The 20,323-nt window shown below is 42.5% G+C and overlaps 2 protein-coding genes across 7 annotated transcripts; one reads left to right on the top strand and one right to left on the bottom strand.

Moving 5' to 3' along the window:
• Positions 1-573: 573 nt before the first annotated feature.
• Positions 574-4,601, bottom strand: LOC104931375 (zinc finger protein Gfi-1b). Of its 6 annotated transcripts, XM_027285882.1 has the most exons (7): positions 4,535-4,601; positions 3,841-3,970; positions 2,830-3,189; positions 2,438-2,607; positions 1,214-1,363; positions 956-1,121; positions 574-868 (listed from the first exon to the last, which is right to left on the bottom strand). In XM_027285882.1, exons 3-7 carry the CDS (start codon positions 3,083-3,085, stop codon positions 669-671), a joined length of 942 nt encoding a protein of 313 aa, XP_027141683.1. In that variant the 5' UTR covers positions 3,086-3,189; positions 3,841-3,970; positions 4,535-4,601; the 3' UTR covers positions 574-668. The 6 variants fall into 6 exon arrangements, with proteins under 6 accessions (XP_027141683.1, XP_019125030.1, XP_019125032.1 ...); XM_019269485.2 differs by lacking the exon at positions 4,535-4,601 and having other exon boundaries at positions 3,841-4,165; XM_019269487.2 differs by lacking the exon at positions 4,535-4,601 and having other exon boundaries at positions 2,830-3,128; positions 3,841-4,165.
• An 8,891-nt stretch (positions 4,602-13,492) lies between these two features.
• Positions 13,493-18,384, top strand: LOC104931378 (volume-regulated anion channel subunit LRRC8D). The gene is made up of 6 exons (XM_010746373.3): positions 13,493-13,585; positions 13,978-14,334; positions 14,492-15,076; positions 15,167-15,417; positions 15,733-16,110; positions 16,194-18,384. Exons 2-6 carry the CDS (start codon positions 14,005-14,007, stop codon positions 17,314-17,316), a joined length of 2,667 nt encoding a protein of 888 aa, XP_010744675.3. The 5' UTR covers positions 13,493-13,585; positions 13,978-14,004; the 3' UTR covers positions 17,317-18,384.
• The last annotated feature ends 1,939 nt before the right edge of the window (positions 18,385-20,323 follow it).

The following is a 20,323-nucleotide window of genomic DNA, read 5'->3' as shown; positions in this document are numbered from 1 at the left end:
AATGATACGAATTAAGCTTCAGTTATATTTATTGCAGCAGAGAGTTTCCAATGAAACAACATGTACTCTGTACTCTGTTTGACCTGAGCCTTAATTAGTACCATTAGTATCATATTGGGAGTATTTGAATTGAGACACAGCAGTATTCTTTGGATGCATTGTTGACATGAAATATTGAATCTGAGTATTTTAATGTAATAGGTGCAGCTGAAAAAGTAATAAAAGTTTGTGTGTTTTTACAAAATAATTCAAAATAGACCTTGTACACTCTGATGAATGTACCATCGTCATCTCTGCCGGGAGCCCAGCTGCAGTGCATGGATTGCTGATTCATTCAGTAATGAAGACACACACACACACACACACACACACACACACACACACACACACACACACACATAATCACAATCCGCACAGTTCTCCTGGAAAAATACTTGAGAATGATTGCATGATGTTATTCTGAGAACAAAATAACCCACTCATGATTTGTGTTTCCTGGACTTCCTCTTAACACACAAAACTTTTGCAGCTCATGCTCAAGTTCAACAACACAATGAATTATCAACACAACCACAGAATCAATCAACTTTTATTGGTGTTTACCTTCAATTTGTACACTTACAAATGCTTGAATATTATTTACAAACGCCACCTCTCCTATATTGGCTTCATGGATTCTGAGTGTACAAGTCTCCATAGCCACATTGCATCTCTTGGTGGCGCTGCAGGTCAACCCTGCGCTGGAAGCTGTGCTGACAGCGGGGGCAGCTGAACGGCCGGTAGCTGCTGTGCTTTCGGCTGTGGGTGATAAGGTTGGAGCTCTGGCTGAATCCTTTACCGCACACCTTGCAGATGTGTGGTTTCTCACCTGAGGGTGGAACCGGAGGGAGAATGTAGGGCACGGAAATGTTTCAGGGTAAGAGTTTTCGAGCATGTTGTGTGTGTGTTCGCTCACCTGTGTGTATGAAGGTGTGTTTCTTCATGTCTGACTTCTGGTGGAACCTTTTGCCGCAGTACTGGCATGGGTAAGGCCGAGTGTCTGAGTGGATGAGGAGGTGCGTGGACAGGGTGGATGAACGCTTGAACACCTTTCCACAGACCTTGCAGCCGAAGCTTCGCTCCTGGATGAAGGTACAGGACTTAAGAACATGCCTACGACATCGAGACAAACCAATGTTTGACCTGAAAACGGTGGAAACACTGTGCACTGCACCTTTGCTCTGGCGTAGCCGCCTATTGCTCTGAAGCCGAAGTGCATGTCGGGCATGTCGGCGGCTGTCGGCGAGCTTATCAACGGGACAGAGCCGACGTTGTGAACGTGAGTCTGCAGGTTACCTCCTGACATCAACACTCCTGAAAGAGACTGAGAGAGATGGTGAGAAGATCAGCCTGTTAGCTTAGCTTAGCATAAAGACTGGAAACGGAGGGAAACAGCTAGCCTGCGTCTCTCCAACGGTGAAAGAAACCGACTGCCAACACCTCGAAAGCTCTCGGTTTCTCGGCTAGAGACAGGAAACAGTGGATTTTGTCACTTTTACTGATTTTTGTACGACTTAAACAAACAAGATGTAACATGTACATTAGTGAGAGTTGGATTTCGGTGCCATAAGACATAAATAGTGTGTAGGTACAAATAGTGTGAGTGGTATCAATCTGCTCATCCAACTGTATTTCTCAAAATATCAAAGTATTCTTTGTACAGATGAGCTGGCTATGTTTGGGATCTTAACAAAACAAATTTATTTTTTAACTATATTTATTTTTCATTCACCTTTTTAGTCATTGCATAACCAGTGCCATGTCCAATATCAACCAGGCCCCAGTTAAGAGATTGGTGAAAGTTAATTTCTTTTTTTGTCACATTGTTTTTATTGGTTTTATAACATATCAGTCGTAGGATTGAATTATACAGCATACAGAAATATGAGCACATTAAAGCTTGATCGGGCCTCCATCACCAAACACCTTTAATTCACTTATACATGCCTGACAAAGATTTCTGTGTCGACAGGACGAGATTTCATTGAATTATCTTTAAGGATACATTGCAAAAGTTTTTTATGAAACACAAATATCTCAACTTTTGTAAATTAGGTTGAGAAATGTATGCAATACTCAATCAACTTTTTGGAGTTTTTAAGAGTTACTTAAACTTTTTCTTTTAATTCGTAGATTTTTTTTGAAACATCAGGCGGTTTTGGAGGGAAAATCGACCTCACATTATATATGCACCATTTTCCCTCCATAGTTTTGACTGGCAGAAGTTAAGTGCAAACCAGAAATCACCACATTGTTAAAAATATATCCCTTCAATCAGACTCTGAACACTCTGCTGTGTCACCCTCTGACTCTTTCTCTCATCCTCCCAGTTGCTTTTAACGTTATTCACTCTCTGGCTTCCTCTTTTCATAAGAGCAGAACATGTGTGAACTCTCACCTTTTCACAGAGTGGACACTTGCTGACGGGGGACTTGAGATCGGTGTGCGATGTGTGGTTGAGTAACATGAAGACCAGTCTCTCCAGTTCCCTCTCTCTCTCAGACGCCTGGTGTCGGTCCACCAACCAGGGCGAGAGCCACAGAGGAGCGTCTCTGTTCTCCACAGGGGCTTTTTGTCAAAATATATAAGGGATGATAAAGACGTGAATGTCTTTGATTTAGAGTTTAAAGAATCATGTCTTAGCTTTTTGTGGCCAAATATGAATCCCGAATATTGATTTCTTTCCTTCTTTTACAAGAAGAACATATATTGTATACTTTATGTAGTCTTATAAACAAGTTTACAGCCACAAGAACAAAACTGAATACCAACAGAGAAAGTGTTAGATACCTGAAGGCCAATCTATGGGGGCAGACCGGATTGCCATCCCATCCCACGGTGAGCACCCTGCAGCCAGAAGGTCCTTGACCCCTACCGTGGGCGACAAAGGCTGCACAGCACCTTCAGGAGAACTCCTGCCCTGTCCCATCGCATGCTGCACAGGCTGGTCGGCATCTGTTTGGTGCTGGGATTGTTGTCTAAAGGAGTCCTTGGACTGGCCAAGAGGATGAGTCCTTTTACTCTTGACGAGGAACGATCGTGGCATGGCAGAGTCTGTCGTCTGAGGGTGAAAATCCTGCAGAATAAACCTGCAGGAGTCTCAAACGTCAGCTCCACTTTTAGAGCCTCACACACTTAGATGCTGCACACCTGTTGGTTCAGTTAAAATGCCAAAGCTTGAGGTTTTCCTTCACAAAAAGAGTCTGCCAGCTGCACGAAAGTTTCAGGGCTTTCACTGAGGATAACCCTGCTGTGGCATTGTCAGACAACTTCTAAACTGTGACACTGTGGTACACTTTTTATACTTCCATCTGATCTGCCCTATTTAGACATTTAGAACAACAGCAGATTGATTTTACATTCGGGGAAACTCCACATGACCAAGATTAAACAAATCAATAAAGTGTATTAACCAAGTGCTAAGCGAGATATTTTATCACAAGGCAAATCTTAAAGCTGCGTCCATGTGAGCTGATTTTAATGATATCTGATCAGTACAACAAAGAGGAACGCCTGAAAGAAAAACTAAAAGGGACAGCTCGAGAAAACAACTCTGCAGATGAGTAGATTAATTTCCCAAAGCTTGTTTCAGATTTATGTTGGTAAATTCTGAATTATTTTATCACCTCCCGATTATGTAATTCGATAAAAGAATATCCGCCACAACCTGAAGTTTCACATGGAAGAAGAGTGCAAGTAATTTGCCCTCTTGTAGATACATTTAAAAAATGAAAAAAACAAAACTAATATAATAACCGTGATACTATAACAGTGAGATTCCAGCTGAATCGCTGATCTTACCTCTGTATGGTGCAGCTGAATGTTGAATCTTACTTGTTCCTTCGTCGCTCGTTACATCCTCTTTTCTCTTTCTCACACCCATCGACTGATGACATGACTCAAAGAGATTTGATTTGATTTTGAAAGGCTGCTGAGGATTGTGGGACTGGAGGTTAGTGAGGGGTACGTTTTGGGGTTTTTTGTCTCTGTTGTTTTTTGACATCTTGGTCTTCTACAAACTTTGGTTCGACTGTACCCTCTGAATAAATGTGTACAAAAGTCATGATGAAACCCTTACACGCTGTGGGGCCAATATGGTTTTGTCATGGCTGGATTTACCACTGCAGTGACTCTTCATGTGGGTGGACTCTAAATACACTGAGCATCCTTTGGAAAGTTTGAATATCTCATAGTTCTCATGTGAACATGTGGACCTTTACTACTGAGGTGCCACACACTTTTTTTTAACCTATCTATCAGTTTGGGTATTGTGTGTGTGTGTAGGTGTGTGTATGTTTTATGTGCTACACAACCATCCCACACAGTTTCACCAACTTGAACTATTGCCAATTTAACCTATTTGTCAGGAAGACAGTGAGTATAATGACAGATATTTTGTTAAAAATGACAGCTTGGAGAGAAGACAAACAGATCTGCAGTTAGATTTCACACATTTACAGCTAACATATACAGTTATTTGTAAATTAAAACTTACTTATGAGTAGCTTTTAATCCAAAGCCTTTTAAAAGTATTAAATAATTAATAATTATGCGTTTAAAAACAAACAGCTGAGTCGTGCTGAGTCATCGTGCTGCATGTGGCTTTTCAGTAAAAACTTGCAAAGTTCCTCCTTCGCCTTCCAAACAACACATGTACTGTAGCGTCCGCCCCTGAACACACTTACGAGAACATATCGAAAACAAGCTAATTCTGCATAAACAATGCACCCAGAAAGCAACATCCCTGCAGATACGCATATGTAATGACATACTCGTGAAATAGAGGTCAAAGCGAGTGGATACTCAGCACAGTGTGTGTTTAAAAAATGATCTGTAGATTTATTAGATTGTTTCAACATTTTTTGTAAATGATTTGTTAAATGTTTGTTTGTTCAGTATCTCAAAAAGCCATTCACAAATGTGTCGTGAACAGTTATAAAGTATCCATTTAGTTGTAAAAGACGAGTAAATGTGTAAAAGAACAATTTATAAATACATTTCTGACCCAAAATCACTAATAAAACACAACAATATAATATAAAAAATAGAAGTCTTGAAGCCAAATGTGTCATTGGAATAAAGATAAAGATGGAAATATAATTCAAGACAGATTAGAAGACAGCAAACTAAATTCTGGATAAACACAAAAGTCACTACAGCAGAACTAAGAAAGTTTCTACTCTTTATTAAAATGTCTAATATTAGGGAAAGCCTTTATTTTTTTAATTAATGTTTAACCAGGCAACAGTACAATCTTTACAAACTACTCTTAATATGTTGCACCAATCATTCGTTGACAGAAAGCATATCTGGTTCAAACGTAAGTACACAAATCCGCCCATATGCAGATGACATACGCCTTTACGAACAAATGCACCAAGCATCAAAAATCTGTACAAATTTTAACCACATGGGCCTTGTTGGGATGTTCACTCAGAAAAAGTAAGATCTATATCATTTTTTGGATTAGCCAGGAGGCGGCAAAAGCAGGACTGCTGAGATGTTGACGGCCACGCTCTGCCAGCATGTGGTGAAAAAGAAAAAAGTCCCTTTCTAGAGCCGGTGTTTGGTTTGTCCGCTGCAGTAGAAACACGGTGGCAGTCTGTACATAGAAAAGGCTCATTTTAAGGTACCAGGTTGATATTTTTAGGTGATCATACACAATTTAAAAACAATATTATATTCCACTTCTGCCAACAAATTCTCCTAAATGTTACAAACTGGAAGACACTGGCAGTAAAATAACACTTTTTAAAAATCTGACGAATAAAGCTACTTTCAATAAAAAGCTAAAATTTTAAAAAGTAGTTTTCTCGACACAAAAACAGTATGAAACAGTATTTTGCAAACACGTATCTGTCGTCATGGATGTCAAGTATTGGGGTCTGAATCTGACCTCAGATTGAAATCAAATCATCAAGGAATAATATGAACTTATATAACATTTCTCCATGTGGCTACAGTTCTGCAAACTTTTCTCATTTGAGCTGAGTTCACCTTGATGTGCACGAAGAGAGGCATGTCGGAGCACTGTGGTTGATGTGGTGGGGGGCTTGTAACCTTCTCCCATGGGCTGTCAGAGTGAGCAGACGAGCGGAGTGCAGGGAGCTGAGACGGGCTGGTGGGTTTGGTGGGTTGCTGCCTCATTTGCTTTGGGGGGTTCAGGGGCTTCTTGTTCCCCCTGATGATGGTAGAAACCTGCCTTTCTAGGAACCTGAAACTCGGGGAGGATGAGGGGAAGAAGGGAGTCAGAAGCTCATGTTCCTCTTGCTTTGTTTCTGTTGCTCACTTGTGTTATGAGTTATGGTAATTACGTGGGAGAAAGGTGGCGTATGTGTGGTGCGAGTTACCCAATGTGTTGAATGTATACATTAATAAATTATACTTGTAATTTACTGTCTTTATTATTTGTTTTGAATTATGGCATTTAAAAAATACTTTGTTTTTCACATTCCTCTTTTTATTCCTAGTTATACGCATCAGGTTAATTGTGGTTTAATTTTCACTGTGATATATTTGGAAGAGGTCATTAAAGTTTTGAGAAGATACACTTTATTTATCAAGAATAAATCAACAGCGTCTGTCTTTCAGCCTTTTATTTTTACCAAGCTCTCGCCAACAATTAAAAGTCAGTCCCACATTTACTCTTGTCCGGCAGCTTCGCTTACGCTCTAATTTTCTCTTCTTAGCTTCCTCCATCAACGTCCTCTTTTGTCTTTCCCCCTTTGTCATTATGTCCATAGAGGCCTGGTTACATTGCCCGCTTGGCCAGCTCCGGTTCTGGCACGACACTGGCTCCATTTGACATCAGCATTCCCTCCTCTTCTTCTTCCCGGTAGTCCACAACGCCTGCAGTACAAACACTAACACTCTCCCGGTGCTCTGAGCTCGCGGCCCGGCTAACAAACTGTGCTAACATGAGCTAACGGCAGCTACAGCTGTCAGCAGTTTACTTCACTGTCCATCAGTAAAACTCTGTAAATCGTAGAAAGTTGAGGCGGAGCAGCCAGAGGACATCAGAGGGAAAACCAGAAAACATTTCCTCCATAAAATATGAACCAGTTTCACCAGAATCAGTAAAATAGTTGGTGCTGTGTGACTTAGTGCCGTAAAGCGTTACGTACTTCTCGTGGGTGATCGTACCCGGAGCACAAAGTTACATAGTGTTACATAAGTTCTGCTACTAGTTTACAAATCACTGAATGGTTTAGGCCCACAATACATAAACAAAATGTTAGTAGAATATAGACCCAGTAGGGCTCTGAGATCTACTGACTCAGGTCAGATAGTGGAGCACAGAGTTCAAACCAGACACGGTAAAGCAGCATTTAGCAGTTATGCTGCTCACAACTGGAACAAACTACCAGCAGGACTGAAATCAGCCCCAACTCTGAGCACTTTTAAATCCAGGTTAAAAACTTTTCTATTTTCACGTGCTTATGGCTGAGCTCTTTTAAAGAACTTTTAAAGAATTTTTAATCATAATCCAGTGATTCGTTTAATGTTTTAAATTGTTTTCAAATTTGCTGTTTTAATGATTTTAAATGACATTCTGATGTTTTTAATTAAATTTTCTTCTCTTTTTAATTTTTTATTTCTATTGCTATTGCTTGTCTTAATGTCAAATGTTTTTCCTTGCCTCTGTAAAGCACTATGAATTGCCTTGTGTACGAATTGTTCTATACAAATAAACTTGCCTTGCCTAGTGTGAGGACAGACGTACGAATGACAGAGACACCATTCACCTGATTCCAGGTCAGTGTGACATCAACACGATTTAAAATCTGTTAGTTTATGAGAGAAACGTTGAACAGTGTTGCTTTAAGAATATATGTATCTTTAAATTAGATTGTTTCTGCAAAGTAAGCAACAAACTGCATCTGGGTGACTGATATTTGAACTTCTATGTGTGTACGCACTCATGTACTTTCTGAACTATGCATCTCGTGACAACAATGTACAGGTTTTGTAGCGCTTTGAATGACATCACCAAGTGAAAAGCCTTTTGCGATCACAGACCGACGAGGCAGCTTCAGGGTCAGGCCGCAGTCTCAGCTCCTTGGTGTTTATCTGTGTAGCTGCTGTGGCTTGCTGTGGTTTCAGTCAGGGGATTTGACGAGTAAAGTGCTGTGCCACTTTCTCACGGCCAACAACTTCTCTATCTATCTGTCACAAGTTTGCCCCCACCCACCCGTATTATACTCATTTCCTCAGAACTTTTCAACTTTCTCTCACTTCGTTTGGCAAAAGAGCGAAGGTTACGTACGCCGCTGTACTCTCTTAAAGGAAATCATGAAGGGCTAAGCAACAAATCTATATATAATGTAGCCATGGGAACTGTGAACTATACCAGCTCTCAATATCACAATATATCACAGTGTCATAACGAGGGTAAAGCCACAACACTGTCAGCATGGCCTGTGCCTCCCACTGAACAGGAAACAAGTAGTTTGCTGAGGTATTTTTTCTTTCTATGTTGCAGCTTGTCACATCCTCCTACTATTTTCAATCAATTTCCGTCAGATTGAAAACTTTACAGATTAAGATTAAAATCTATTTGTAGTTTTTTCCATGAAAGGAGTTCACAAGTTCACAAGTTACCGTTTTGTCTGTCACCAGTTCTCTCTGTGACGTCTATGAAAATATCTATCAATACATACCATTCTTGCGAACACTATTTATGGAATGATGCGGCGTCATTTAGCTCAGTTAGTAGAGAAACTGCCCCATGTACGAAGGCTCAATCTTTGCCACGGCAGCTCAGGGTTCGAATCCGACCTGTGGCTTTTTCCCACATGTCTCTCTCTCCTCACATTCCTGTCACTCTTCAAGCTTTCTCTGTCAAATAAAGCTAAAAAAAAAAGAAAATTATGGAATGATGATGGTAATGGAAACAGCCCAGACAGATGGGCATCCCCACTCCTACACACAAACTGAGATTTGCATCTCTTTTGCAGGGTTACAGAAAGGTAAGGGGGTGTGAGAACTCTGAAATGACATGGTACCCAAGACAGTCACTGCCAACGCCTGAAGAACTGTGGTGGTAAAGCGAGAATGAATATATAACCACAAGCCTAAATAGTAAATAGATGCGTGATTGTCATGTTCACTTTGATGTTTAGTATGTTTGTTTATTTAGAACAATAATAGCTTTGTTTATTTAGCGTAATGTAATACCACTGTTGTAAATATGGACAGCTGTATCTGTTCTTATTGCATTACTTAATCAATCAGTTTGTCTTTCAGCCTTTTATTTCACCAACCACTAAAAGTCAGTCCTAGATTTACTCTTGTCCGGTGGCTTCTTCCTCGCTCACTCTCTCATTTTTCTCTTCTTAGCTTCCTCCATCAACGTCCTCTTTTGTCTTTACGCCTCTGTTATTTTATCCATAGAGGCTGCTGAGCCTGGTTATGTTGTCTGCTTGCCCAGCTCCTGTTCTGGCACGACACCGGCTCTGCTCCTAGTTAGAGTTCGCCTGAAAACCTACTCTTCTTCTTTTCCAGTTGTCCAAAACGCCTGTGGTACAAACACTAACACTCCCCCGGTGCTCTGAGCTCACAGTCCGGGCAGTCCAACTAACAAACTGAACTAACATGAGCTAACAGCAGCTACAGCTGTCAGCAGTTTACTTCACTGTCCATCATAAACTCTGTAAAAGAGTTGAGGCGGAGCAGCCAGAGGACATCAGAGGGAAAACCAGAAAACATTTTCTCCATAAAATATGATCCAGTTTCACCAGAATAACGACTGAGCATGCTGATATTAAGCAGGTATGTTTACATGTTGCATGTCTCTACCAATGTAATAGGTAGCATAGTTGTTACATCAAAAACAAAACATATAAACCTCACGGTAGCATCTGAGGAAAGGTCATGTGATGACCAAAGTGTTGCTGCTAACATGGCTAAGAAATGCAGCCCACTCATTCAATGCATTCAGGAAATTTTGTGTTGTTGCCGTCCTGACACATGGCTACCAGAAAATAAAAATCAGAATCAGCTTTATTAACCAGGTGTTAATATTTTGGGGGCTTTACTTTGATAGTGCAGCTGTATATAGACAGGAAAGAGGAAGGGGTATGACATGCAGCAAAGGGCCACAGGTTGGTTGATGCTTAAATGTAATTACTAACATTTCAAAAAGAATTTTCAGGAAGATATAAAAAGAAATCCAGCTAAAAAATGTTTTTAAAAATGGTAGAAATGTAAGTATAAACTTACACATAAAAATGATAGTATATACTGTATATAACAATAAACAACAACATATAATGTTGATACAAAAGTGAAACTATTTCTAAGTGAAAAAAGAATAATACAAAGAGAGTGCTGGACTAAATTATCTTTATACAGTTAAAGTACAATGAAAACAAACTCATGGTAACACGTGTGGTCAAATCAAGGACACCTTCAAGATAACATCATCGCGGCAGAGAGCTGCCGAACTGTAACTTTCCACAGTGGTAAACACTTATCTGATGCAGTGCTCTTGCACCTAATAAACCATTTTTACATCATTTTAGCAACAGTTAGACATTTCATGTCTCACTTCAGGATCTATCAGGGCTTCAATCAGCATTTGATCTAATGTTGTTGACCTTTATGTATAGCGACATAATGCGTGTGTCTAAAATGTTCAACGAAATTAGACATTTTAAGGTGCTGACGTTTGTAGTGTGTATGTGTGTGTGATGTTTTTTTTCATGACATGGTCGTGTGAATCCTGTCACTATAACACAACCCCACCCAAAACATCCCTGCCTATGGGCAGACTTGTTTGAATGCGTCAATGTGTGTGTGTGTGTGTGTGTGTGTATTGCAGATGAAGAGGTGTGAAGCCGCAGGCCTTTCTCGCAGCAGAACTCTGAAACCGAGGGGTGTTGGTAGAATATCGTCCCCTTTTAAATGTTGGGCTTGTCACACCACAGCCCTGTTGTCTAATTTTAAAGATGTTTCTCTGAAAGCTCAATAACTTTCTCGCAGAGTGAGATGTTGATAATGTTACAGTAGTGACAGCGTAGTGACAGTAAGACAAAAAGAGCTGTGATGACTTTGTTTGACCCCTACAGGACGTACTTATGTATTTAGTTTAAAAGAATAAAACACAGTGTTGTTTGCTTTCTCATATTCACGTTTCCTGTCAAAACAGGGGCGTGTCATGGATACTGATTGGTCTTTATAGCAGTAAATATCAAGTGTGCATTTCACCCCCAACTGCAATCCATTGTAGCTGGTGCTATGAGCTAGTGTCAGGCGTCTACCTTCCAGTGAACCCGACACAAGGCCCAACACAACCTCCGAAACCAGCAGTTTGCTGGGGAACACTGTAGCCCTCAGAGGTTGTTTTCATGCCGGTTCTGGCTCCTGCCATCTCGGTTGGCTACATGGCTGACCGAGTTAATGACAGTTTGTGGTCTGCTAAATAGCAATCTTTCCATCAGGAACACGAGCTAGTGTTATCGTCTACCGTCCAGTGAATCCGGCTGGACCTGGGATCAAACGCATATGTTGTCTGATCCGACTAGACTTGTTACTGTAGCTCAAATTTCAGATTTCATGCTGGTTCTGATAGAAAGGTGTCAGTAGTTTGCAGTTTGTCGTTTGTTGCTTACCTGGGGAGCACATGGCATCAGGATGCACTATGAGAAGAAGGCAAGCCAGTGGAGACAGTGTGACGGTTTGGACAATGTTCTACTGGGAAGGACCGAGCCTTCGTACATGGGGCGGTTGTTCTACCGACTGAGCTAAACGACACCCCACCATGTACATCTTTTTATGAAACTTTATTCCCTGATGACAGTGGTATAATGTGTCCTATCACAAAGCAAAAATGGTTCAGGAATAGTTTGAGGAACAACAACGAGTTTGAGGTCTTGACTTGGTCTCCAAAGATCTCATTCCAATCCACATTTGTAGGACTTGCTGGGCAGACAAGTCCAATCCATGGAGGCCACACCTCAAAATTTACAGGACTTAAAGTCTTGGTGGCAGATACCACAGCACACCTTCAGAGGTTTAGTGGAGTCCATGACTCGATGGATCAGGGCTGTGGTGAACCTGCACAATATTAGGTAGGTGGTCATTACCTTATATCTCTTTTCTTTATTTACCCCCTGTAAACTTACTCTATCACATGCACATTTCCACTTGTACACACCAAATACACACTCCAGCTGTGTAGAGTCACGTTGTGGTTTTTTTTTTTTTTTTTTTTGTCAGTTTGAGTCTCTGCTCCAGATTCTTCTTCTTGGCCTAAATTACAAAGGAAACAAAGACTTCCCTTTTCACGCACACAGACAAACACAAACTTGGTCAGTTTACATCACAACTTTCCTCGCTCAGCAGTAACTAACCTGGTTTCTTAACAGAAGCACACACACTACTAAAGAAAAGGTGAGAGTAGTCCGACACAGAGAGTTACAACATTTAGTCTGGGGTCAAAAGCTGCAGTGTGGTGACTGCAGCAGCCCCTGCTGGAGAATCCTGGACTTGTCAACTTGCACATTAGAAGAGGTTTGAGGAGTGAGAATCTAAATCTACACAGGAAATATGATGTAGTATTTCCATGTTATGCTACTTTATACTTCCACGTCACAACATTTCAGGTGGCAGTAGTGTACTTTTTACTCCACCTCACTCATCTGACCACTGTAGTTACTATAAACCTCGATATAATGAATATCCCTGTATGCACTTTACTGTTACTCACAATATTTACGTCATATATTTAAGTCAGCAATTAAACTATTAACCTGCATGTCTTTGGATTGTTGAAGGAAGCCGAACAACTGGACAGACACGGGGAGAACATGCAAACTCCACACAGAAAGGATGCAGGACACAAACTAGTCTACTTATTCCTACAGTGATACCTCTCCAATAGATTGTATACACTTGAGACTTGTACACACAATTTTTTTTACATTTGGAAGTTATCTCATGACACTTTCCACACAGAGCAGGCCTTCACCGTACTGTAGAGTCCCAACAATTCCCGCCAGAAGTAAGCACTTGGCGACAGTGGCAAGGAAAAACTTATTCATGGTGGACGAACATCTGCCACGACTGGTTGAATTTTGATAGGGAAAGACAAACTTTAATAATAGTATTATTAATTATAGCATTGGTAGTGGGCGTCAAGAGGACCACAGCAGCAGGCTCAACCAAAATCTGTGAGACGTGATATACAAAAGAAAACTCACAAACTTATAAAATATGACGAAATGTCACCTCAACCCGCTGCAATAATGTAACTTTCCTGTCAGTCCTGAAGGAGTTAAAGGGTCCAGGCATGTCCCCTCCACCTCCACCCCCTCCTGGGTCTTAAACAAGCTTCTAGTGCTGAATTAGATTCTTCAGCCACACATCCTCCGCTGTCATGGCAACGGTTGAAAAGCTGCGTGGCGACCAGCTCGAGGAGGAGTTTGTTGTAAGTTTTCACGGCAGAACCAGACAGCGCCGGAATAAAGTTTGTGTGAGGCGGCTGTGAGCTGATCAGAGGAGAGAGAGAGAGAGAGGAAAGCAAGAGAACGAGTTATTCACTCTGGTAGGTGAACGTTAATCCTGAGCTGTAGAAAAATAACTTAGTAGACTTTAAAGATTTTGCCTACAATGGAAATGTTGTACTATTTAATTTAGTTTAGTCTTAATGTGCAGAGATTTTTAAAGGTCCAGTTGACTTTGATATAAAACTCTTGCCTAAAGAAAACTGAAAACTAAAGTATTTGCGTAATGCTGAATACTCGCAACAAAAGATGCAAGAATCTAACTTAAAGTTTAGAAAGTAAACTTCCTAAAGTGTTTAACACTCAAACTGTCAACTAATCTGTTTCATCAGGCTGTGTGGGTGTGATTTGATTAGACTTGACTGTACTGAAGGGGTAACATCTACATCAGTTTGTGTGTGTAGCCCAACAATTTCACAAATTATTTTTACAGTCATCCTCGTAGGACCCATAGGACGCCATGTTTTCCCTGTCGGAGCTGGCTCCTATGAACCACCATCAGAGCAGGTCTAAACTGCTGAAGCCCTGGTGGGAGGTCTTCATGGACTACCTGGTGGTCCTGATGCTGATGACATCAGTCCTGGCCTGTACCGAGCAGCTGTCCAGGGACCGAGTCGTGTGCATTCCCTTGGATACGCTTGTCACTGCAAATATGAGTGGGAATGTGATGCTGACTCCATCTTCAAAGCCCCCAACTCAAGTTCCACACAACATCAGCCCAGAGTTTCATTCTACAGCCCGAGGTCGACGCACACATCTGGTCTACCAGCAGTATGTTTACATTAGCCAGGTACTGTACTTGTACTTGAAAATGGTGCAACAGATCAGGAGCATCATGCCGACTTCATGTGCCAATATGCCAGCGTAGTGTTCGCAGCTTGTTTCCGATGCCCCCAAGTGGTCAAAAATAAATGATTGTCTGTCTGTCTGTCTGTCTGTCTGTGTAGGTGTGCTACCATGAGGCTTTGCCTTTGTGCTCCCGCTTCTTCCCCTACATGGCCTTACTGCAGTCTCTAGTGCTGGTAGCCAGCGGCTCCTTCTGGCTCCACTTCCCCCACACCTCTGCCCGCATAGAGCACTTCTTGGCCATCTTGGCAAAGTGCTGTGAGTCGCCCTGGACGTCTCAGGCTCTGTCCCATGCCGCCCAGCAGGAGAACATCCAAGGAAAGGAGGTGGTGGTGGAGGGAAGACGACCAACGCAACCTCTTCTGCCCTCAAGTTCATCTTCACCCCTGGGGACCCGCACAAGACATTCAAGCACGGACTCGGGCACGGACAGCCCGCTTTTGAAGAGGTCAGATAGTGCATCCACTGCCGCCCCGCCGTCCCCGTGCCCCTCCAGACTCTCCTGTAACTCCTCCATGTCGTCGCTCTCAAGCGTTCAGTTTCCTTCTTCCAAGCCCTCAGTCATGGTCGACAGTCCCAGACAGGTGATCAGTCTGGATAAAAGCGACGGGGAACAGGCCAGGGCGCTGTTTGAAAGGGTCAGGAAATTTCGATCCCACTGCGAGTGCTCAGATGTTATATACAAGGTGAGAGATCCACCAGTGTAGACGCTATAAAATGATCTATCTGGACTTCATGTCACTTCATTCATTATACCCCGTTTTCCATTTATTCAGGTCTACTCGGCTCAGACGATATTCAAATTGCTGATGGTAACGCTGATCGTGAGTTACACCATCCCTCTTCTCAGCTCCTTCACCTTCACCCACACCTGTCACCCTGAGCAGCAGGCCTTGGTGGGCTACACCACCTTCGAGTGTATCCATGTGCTCTCCTCCCTCATGCACAAACTGCTGGTGGCCTACCTGACTCTACTGGGGCTGTACGGCCTGCTGAACTTTTACACTCTTGGCTGGATTTTACACAGGTCAGTGTGGTTGTGTACAGGGATACATGTGTTAGTGCTGCAAAAGCCTGTAGTGCAAAGTGCAATATGAACAACGTGTATTTCTAATTAAGACATGAAGACATGTGGTAAATGATCTGAAACATTACAAGAGAGGGGAACAATGCACATTTACAGTAACTGTAGGGTTACTTTCAGTAGACTACACAGTCTGTGATTGTTCAAAGGGCCTTTAAACACACTAAGAGCATACCAGAGGCCTGGTAATAGGATTAGAGTGTAATGCTGTGTTTTGTTTTATTTCTCAGTCTGTTGTTTGGTCTGTGCCCTACTTAGCTCTCTACGACAGTATTCCTTCCACTTGCTGAAGGAGCTGTGCTCCCTTGGAGATGTTCCTGACCTGAGAAACGACCTGGCCTTCCTTTTACACATGTTGGACCAGTACGACCCTTTGCTGGCCCAGCGTCTCTCTGTGTTTCTGTCCCCTGTCAGTGAGAGCAGGCTGCTGGAGGAAAACCTGGAGAGGCACTGGGGGGAGGAGAAGCTGCGTGCCGTAACTAGCGTGGACGCAGAAGGCTGCTCCAGACTTCAGCTGGTGGCGCTGCCTCGCCTCCCTCCAGCACTCTTCACCCTCAGCCAGCTTCAGGTCCTCAAACTGGAACTCATCACAGACGCCAGGTTTACTGCGCAGGTGTCCAACATGACGTCGCTCAGGTGGGTTTTATGGTGCTGCAGCACCGCTTCACAAATCAAAGTATGTAACACATTTAATTAAGTATTTTATTGTCCTACAACAGGGAGCTCCACCTTTATCATTGCACAGCAGCCGTGGATCCAAGTGCACTTGCAACCTTCCAGGAACGCTTGGAGATCCTCCACCTCACCTTTACTCAGGCGTCAGAGATCCCCACCTGGATCCTCTCCCTCCGCGGCCTGCATGAGCTCCACCTCTCTGGCCGCCTGAGTAGTGACGGTGGGGTGGGTCGCAGCTGGGCACTGGGTAGCCTCCGCCAGTTGCGTCACCTCCGTGTGCTGGTGATTCGAGGCATGTTACAGCGGATCCCCGGGGAGCTGAGTGAGGTGGCAGGCAGCTTGGTGAGGCTGGAGATCTACAATGAGGGGACCAGGCTGCTTGTCCTGACGGGCTTGAAGCGGATGGTCGACCTGACAGAGCTGCTGCTGCAGGACTGCCAGCTTGAGCGTTTGCCTTCTGCCCTGCTGGCTCTCACCAACCTGCGGACACTCGACCTGCAGCATAACAACCTGAGGACTCTGGAGGAACTTCTTAGCCTCGCTCATCTGCGACGTCTTTCTTGCCTCAGACTTGCCTTTAACCGGGTTCTGGTATTGCCGGCCAGCGTTGGTGTGCTGCGTGGCCTTGAGCTCCTAGATCTATCCAACAACCAGCTCCAGAGCCTTCCCCCATCACTCTTCACCCTTCGCCACCTTCGTAGGCTCCTGCTGGCTGGTAACCTGCTGGAGGAGCTGTCTGCAGAGGTCAAGTCACTGCAGCTCCTTACAGAGCTGGACCTCAGCGGAAACAGGCTGGAGAGACTTCCCACTTCGCTATTCAGCAGCTGTTTGGAGCTCCGCATCCTGAACGTGGCTCACAACTCTCTGAGTTCATTACCAAGGGGCATTGCAGCTCTAAGTCAGTTGTGCAGGTTGAACTTGCGCAGTAACAGTCTGGAGGAACTGCCTGCTGAGCTGGGCTGCTGCTCAGGCCTGCATGGAGGTGGTCTTCTTGTGGAAGACTGGCTCTTTCTTTCTCTGCCTCCCCATGTCAGGGACTTCCTGAGCCAGTCTTGCCCCCCCTCTGGTGCATACGCAGAGGGTCATTCCCGGCCAGAGTCCGACAGTTTCCCATATTTCTCTCCAACACAGTGGAGCTTCTCTTCTGCTCTGGAATCACAGATTTAAGACTGATTGCCATCTTACTGCAAATATCAGTATCCTATAACACGGATGGCATACACCAATCAACCTAATACTGTATTGGTCCCCCTTTTGCTGCCAAAAGAACCCTGACTCTTTGAGGCACAGACTCCACGAGACCTCTGAAGATGTGCTGTGGTATCTGCCAGCAAGATGTTAGCAGCAGATCTCTTAAGTTGCGAGCTGAGGCCTCCATGGATCAAACTTGTTTGTCTAGCACATCCCACAGTTGCTCGATTGGATTGAGATTTGGGAACTTTAGAGGCCACACCTCGAACTTGTTGTGGTGTTCCTCAAACTATTCCTGAACCATTTTTGCTTTGTGGTAGGACGCATTATTCATACTCTGCAACAATGCTTTGGTAGGTGTCAAAGTAACATTCACATGAATGGCAGGACCCGAAGTTTCCCAGCAGAACATTGCCCAAAGCATCACACTACCTCTGCCAGCTTGCCGTCTCCTCATAGTGCATCCTCGTCCCATGTGTTCCCCAGGTAAGCGGTGCACACGCAGTACGTGATTCATCAGACCAGACCACCTTCTTCCATTGCTCCATTTGCAGTTCTTGTACTTACTGTCGCCCATTGTTGGCACTTTCGGCAGTGGACAGGGGTCAGTGTGGGTCACACAGCTTCATACGCAACAGACTGTGAACCACTATGTGAACCACTTCTATCAGAACCATCATGAACTCTTTTAGCAATTTGAGCTACAGTAGCTCGTCTGTTGGATCGGACCACATGGGCCAGCACTTCACTCATGACCCTGACGTGCTTCCTTGGACCACTCTTGATAAGTACTGTTGCTTTTTTTTACCGTGAGGCTTGAACAACCGTTATTATTACATTTACGTTTCAGCCCGCATAGTGCACATTTTGCACAAATTAGCATTAACATTGTGAGGGAAATTTTTTATTCTAGACAAGCGTATTCATAAATCTAATTTCTTTGGCCGAGCGTCAATAAACTTTTCAGCATAAGACATCTTGGACTCGTGTGCACTTTCTTTCCACTGACTGAACTGACCATTGATGAATAAACTCCTCCAAAACAAACATGAGTATGAATACCTTTATTGATACCTCTAAAAATAATAACAATCAGTTTAAATATTGTATTATTCCCACTGAAGAATGTGAAGTTTCTACCCGTGACCACCAGAAACAATAAATGTGATTATTTCTGTTCTGATTGCTACTATTTGTTCATTTTGAGACTCACCAAGAGTGTTTAGCTGTTTAGTAGGTTACCCCGATCTCTACACCAACAAACATTAAAAATCAGCAATTTATTAACAGAATTATTATCAATACTTGTATTTCTGCTACTGTAGTGTTTAGTTTTGTGCTGCAGTTTGCCACTTTGATCACTAGAGGCCAGTAAATATCTGTGATAGATTGAATAAAATACTCTCAGGTCAACAAACATGCTGGAGGTCAATGTGGCCATACAGTTAAAAAAACATAAACATAAGCCATTCTGGGAGTGAGTGAAAACAGTATTGACTGAGTTATTTCAGGATTTAATCCTTGAGCTGAGAAGTTTTCTGTTTTTTTTTTTTACCTGGGCAACATAACTTCACTTCAAGTCAAGTCAGGTGGGTATTATTGTCATTTCAACCACACACACAGTACACAGTGTTTTGCCAAGGACTGTGGTGCTACATGAAAAATAAAACACAGTGCAGGCAGCGCTACATTAATGTGAACACACATTACAACACAAAATACAACAAGGGCAATACTTTATTAATTGTTTTTGTTACAGCAGCTCCCAAACGGTAAGTGAGATAGTAAGTGATAGCAAGAAAACAAAACTTTATACGATATCCTATTTTAACACTATATACACATGTATAAATAACAATTAACAGTGTGCAACTATGCAATATGTAAATCTAAAACCTAAAAGAATTTAGTCTTTGTGAGACCATACAGAGAATACACTGATTGTTAAAGTGCAGTATGCATGTGTGGAAGATTTCACTTATGTATTGCACAAGCCAGTTTAATATCTACTGGACTTGACTTGGAGTGTGTGATTTTTTGAGGGAGGAGTTGTAAAGACTGATGCTCACGGGTAGGAAAGACTTCTTGTGTCTCTCTGTGGCGCATATTGGTGGCAGCAGTCTCTGGATGAAGGTGCTCCTGAGTCTGTCCAGCATGGAGTGCATAAAGTACTACATAACGTTTAGACAAAAGAAACAACAGACATATGCTACATATGGATATATACAGTATGACTATTGTAGGTATGTAAGTGGTGACTAATGTGGAGCTGAAGAAAATAATTATAAACCCATCAATGATCCATATATTTGTTTGTTTACTATTTCTAGTATATCTTTCTAGTTTATTTTGTATTTATGAGTTTTATTTCTTGTAATGTGAGCTGCTGTAACAAGTGAATCTCCCCATTGTTTGATCAATAAAGTTTATCTTATCTTTGTCGTGTATTGACGACTCTCTTCGTGCTTGTTTGAGTGAAAAAGAATAAACAGAACACGAGGCTTCTTTCTTAAGGAATGTTCCTTTTTTTATTATAAGCCATTACATACTCTGAGTGCATGAAGAGAATCCTTGAGGTCAGATTAAAGACTGCTGAGGTCCCTATGGTCAGATTGCAGCCCTGATTCTTCCCCTGTGTTAAGGTGTTGCCCTGCTATATACTAATATGCAAATGAAGCGATTACATACTAATGTTATGAACGTTTCACCATACATTCTTCCGTATTTGGTAATGATGACCAGGGGTGCAAGCCTGGATCTTGTCATCTCAAGAGCAATCTTGACATGTATACCTTAAATGGGGAGGCATACAGAAAATAGTTGATATTAAGATGACAGCCAATCGCTCAGTTCTATGGTGCTAAAAGCTTTCTCCAATTTTACTTAAGACATCTGTTTACTCTGCGAATTCCTATAAGTTCAAATAAAGCAGACTCAAAAATATACCACATCTTATACTAGTAGCAGTACAAATATTTATTTA

Source organism: Larimichthys crocea, chromosome XII (genome assembly GCF_000972845.2).
Source record: "Larimichthys crocea isolate SSNF chromosome XII, L_crocea_2.0, whole genome shotgun sequence".
NCBI classification, from domain to species: Eukaryota; Metazoa; Chordata; class Actinopteri; family Sciaenidae; genus Larimichthys; species Larimichthys crocea.
Note: the sequence above shows the minus strand (reverse complement) of the source record. Positions and strands in the feature narration are given on the sequence as shown.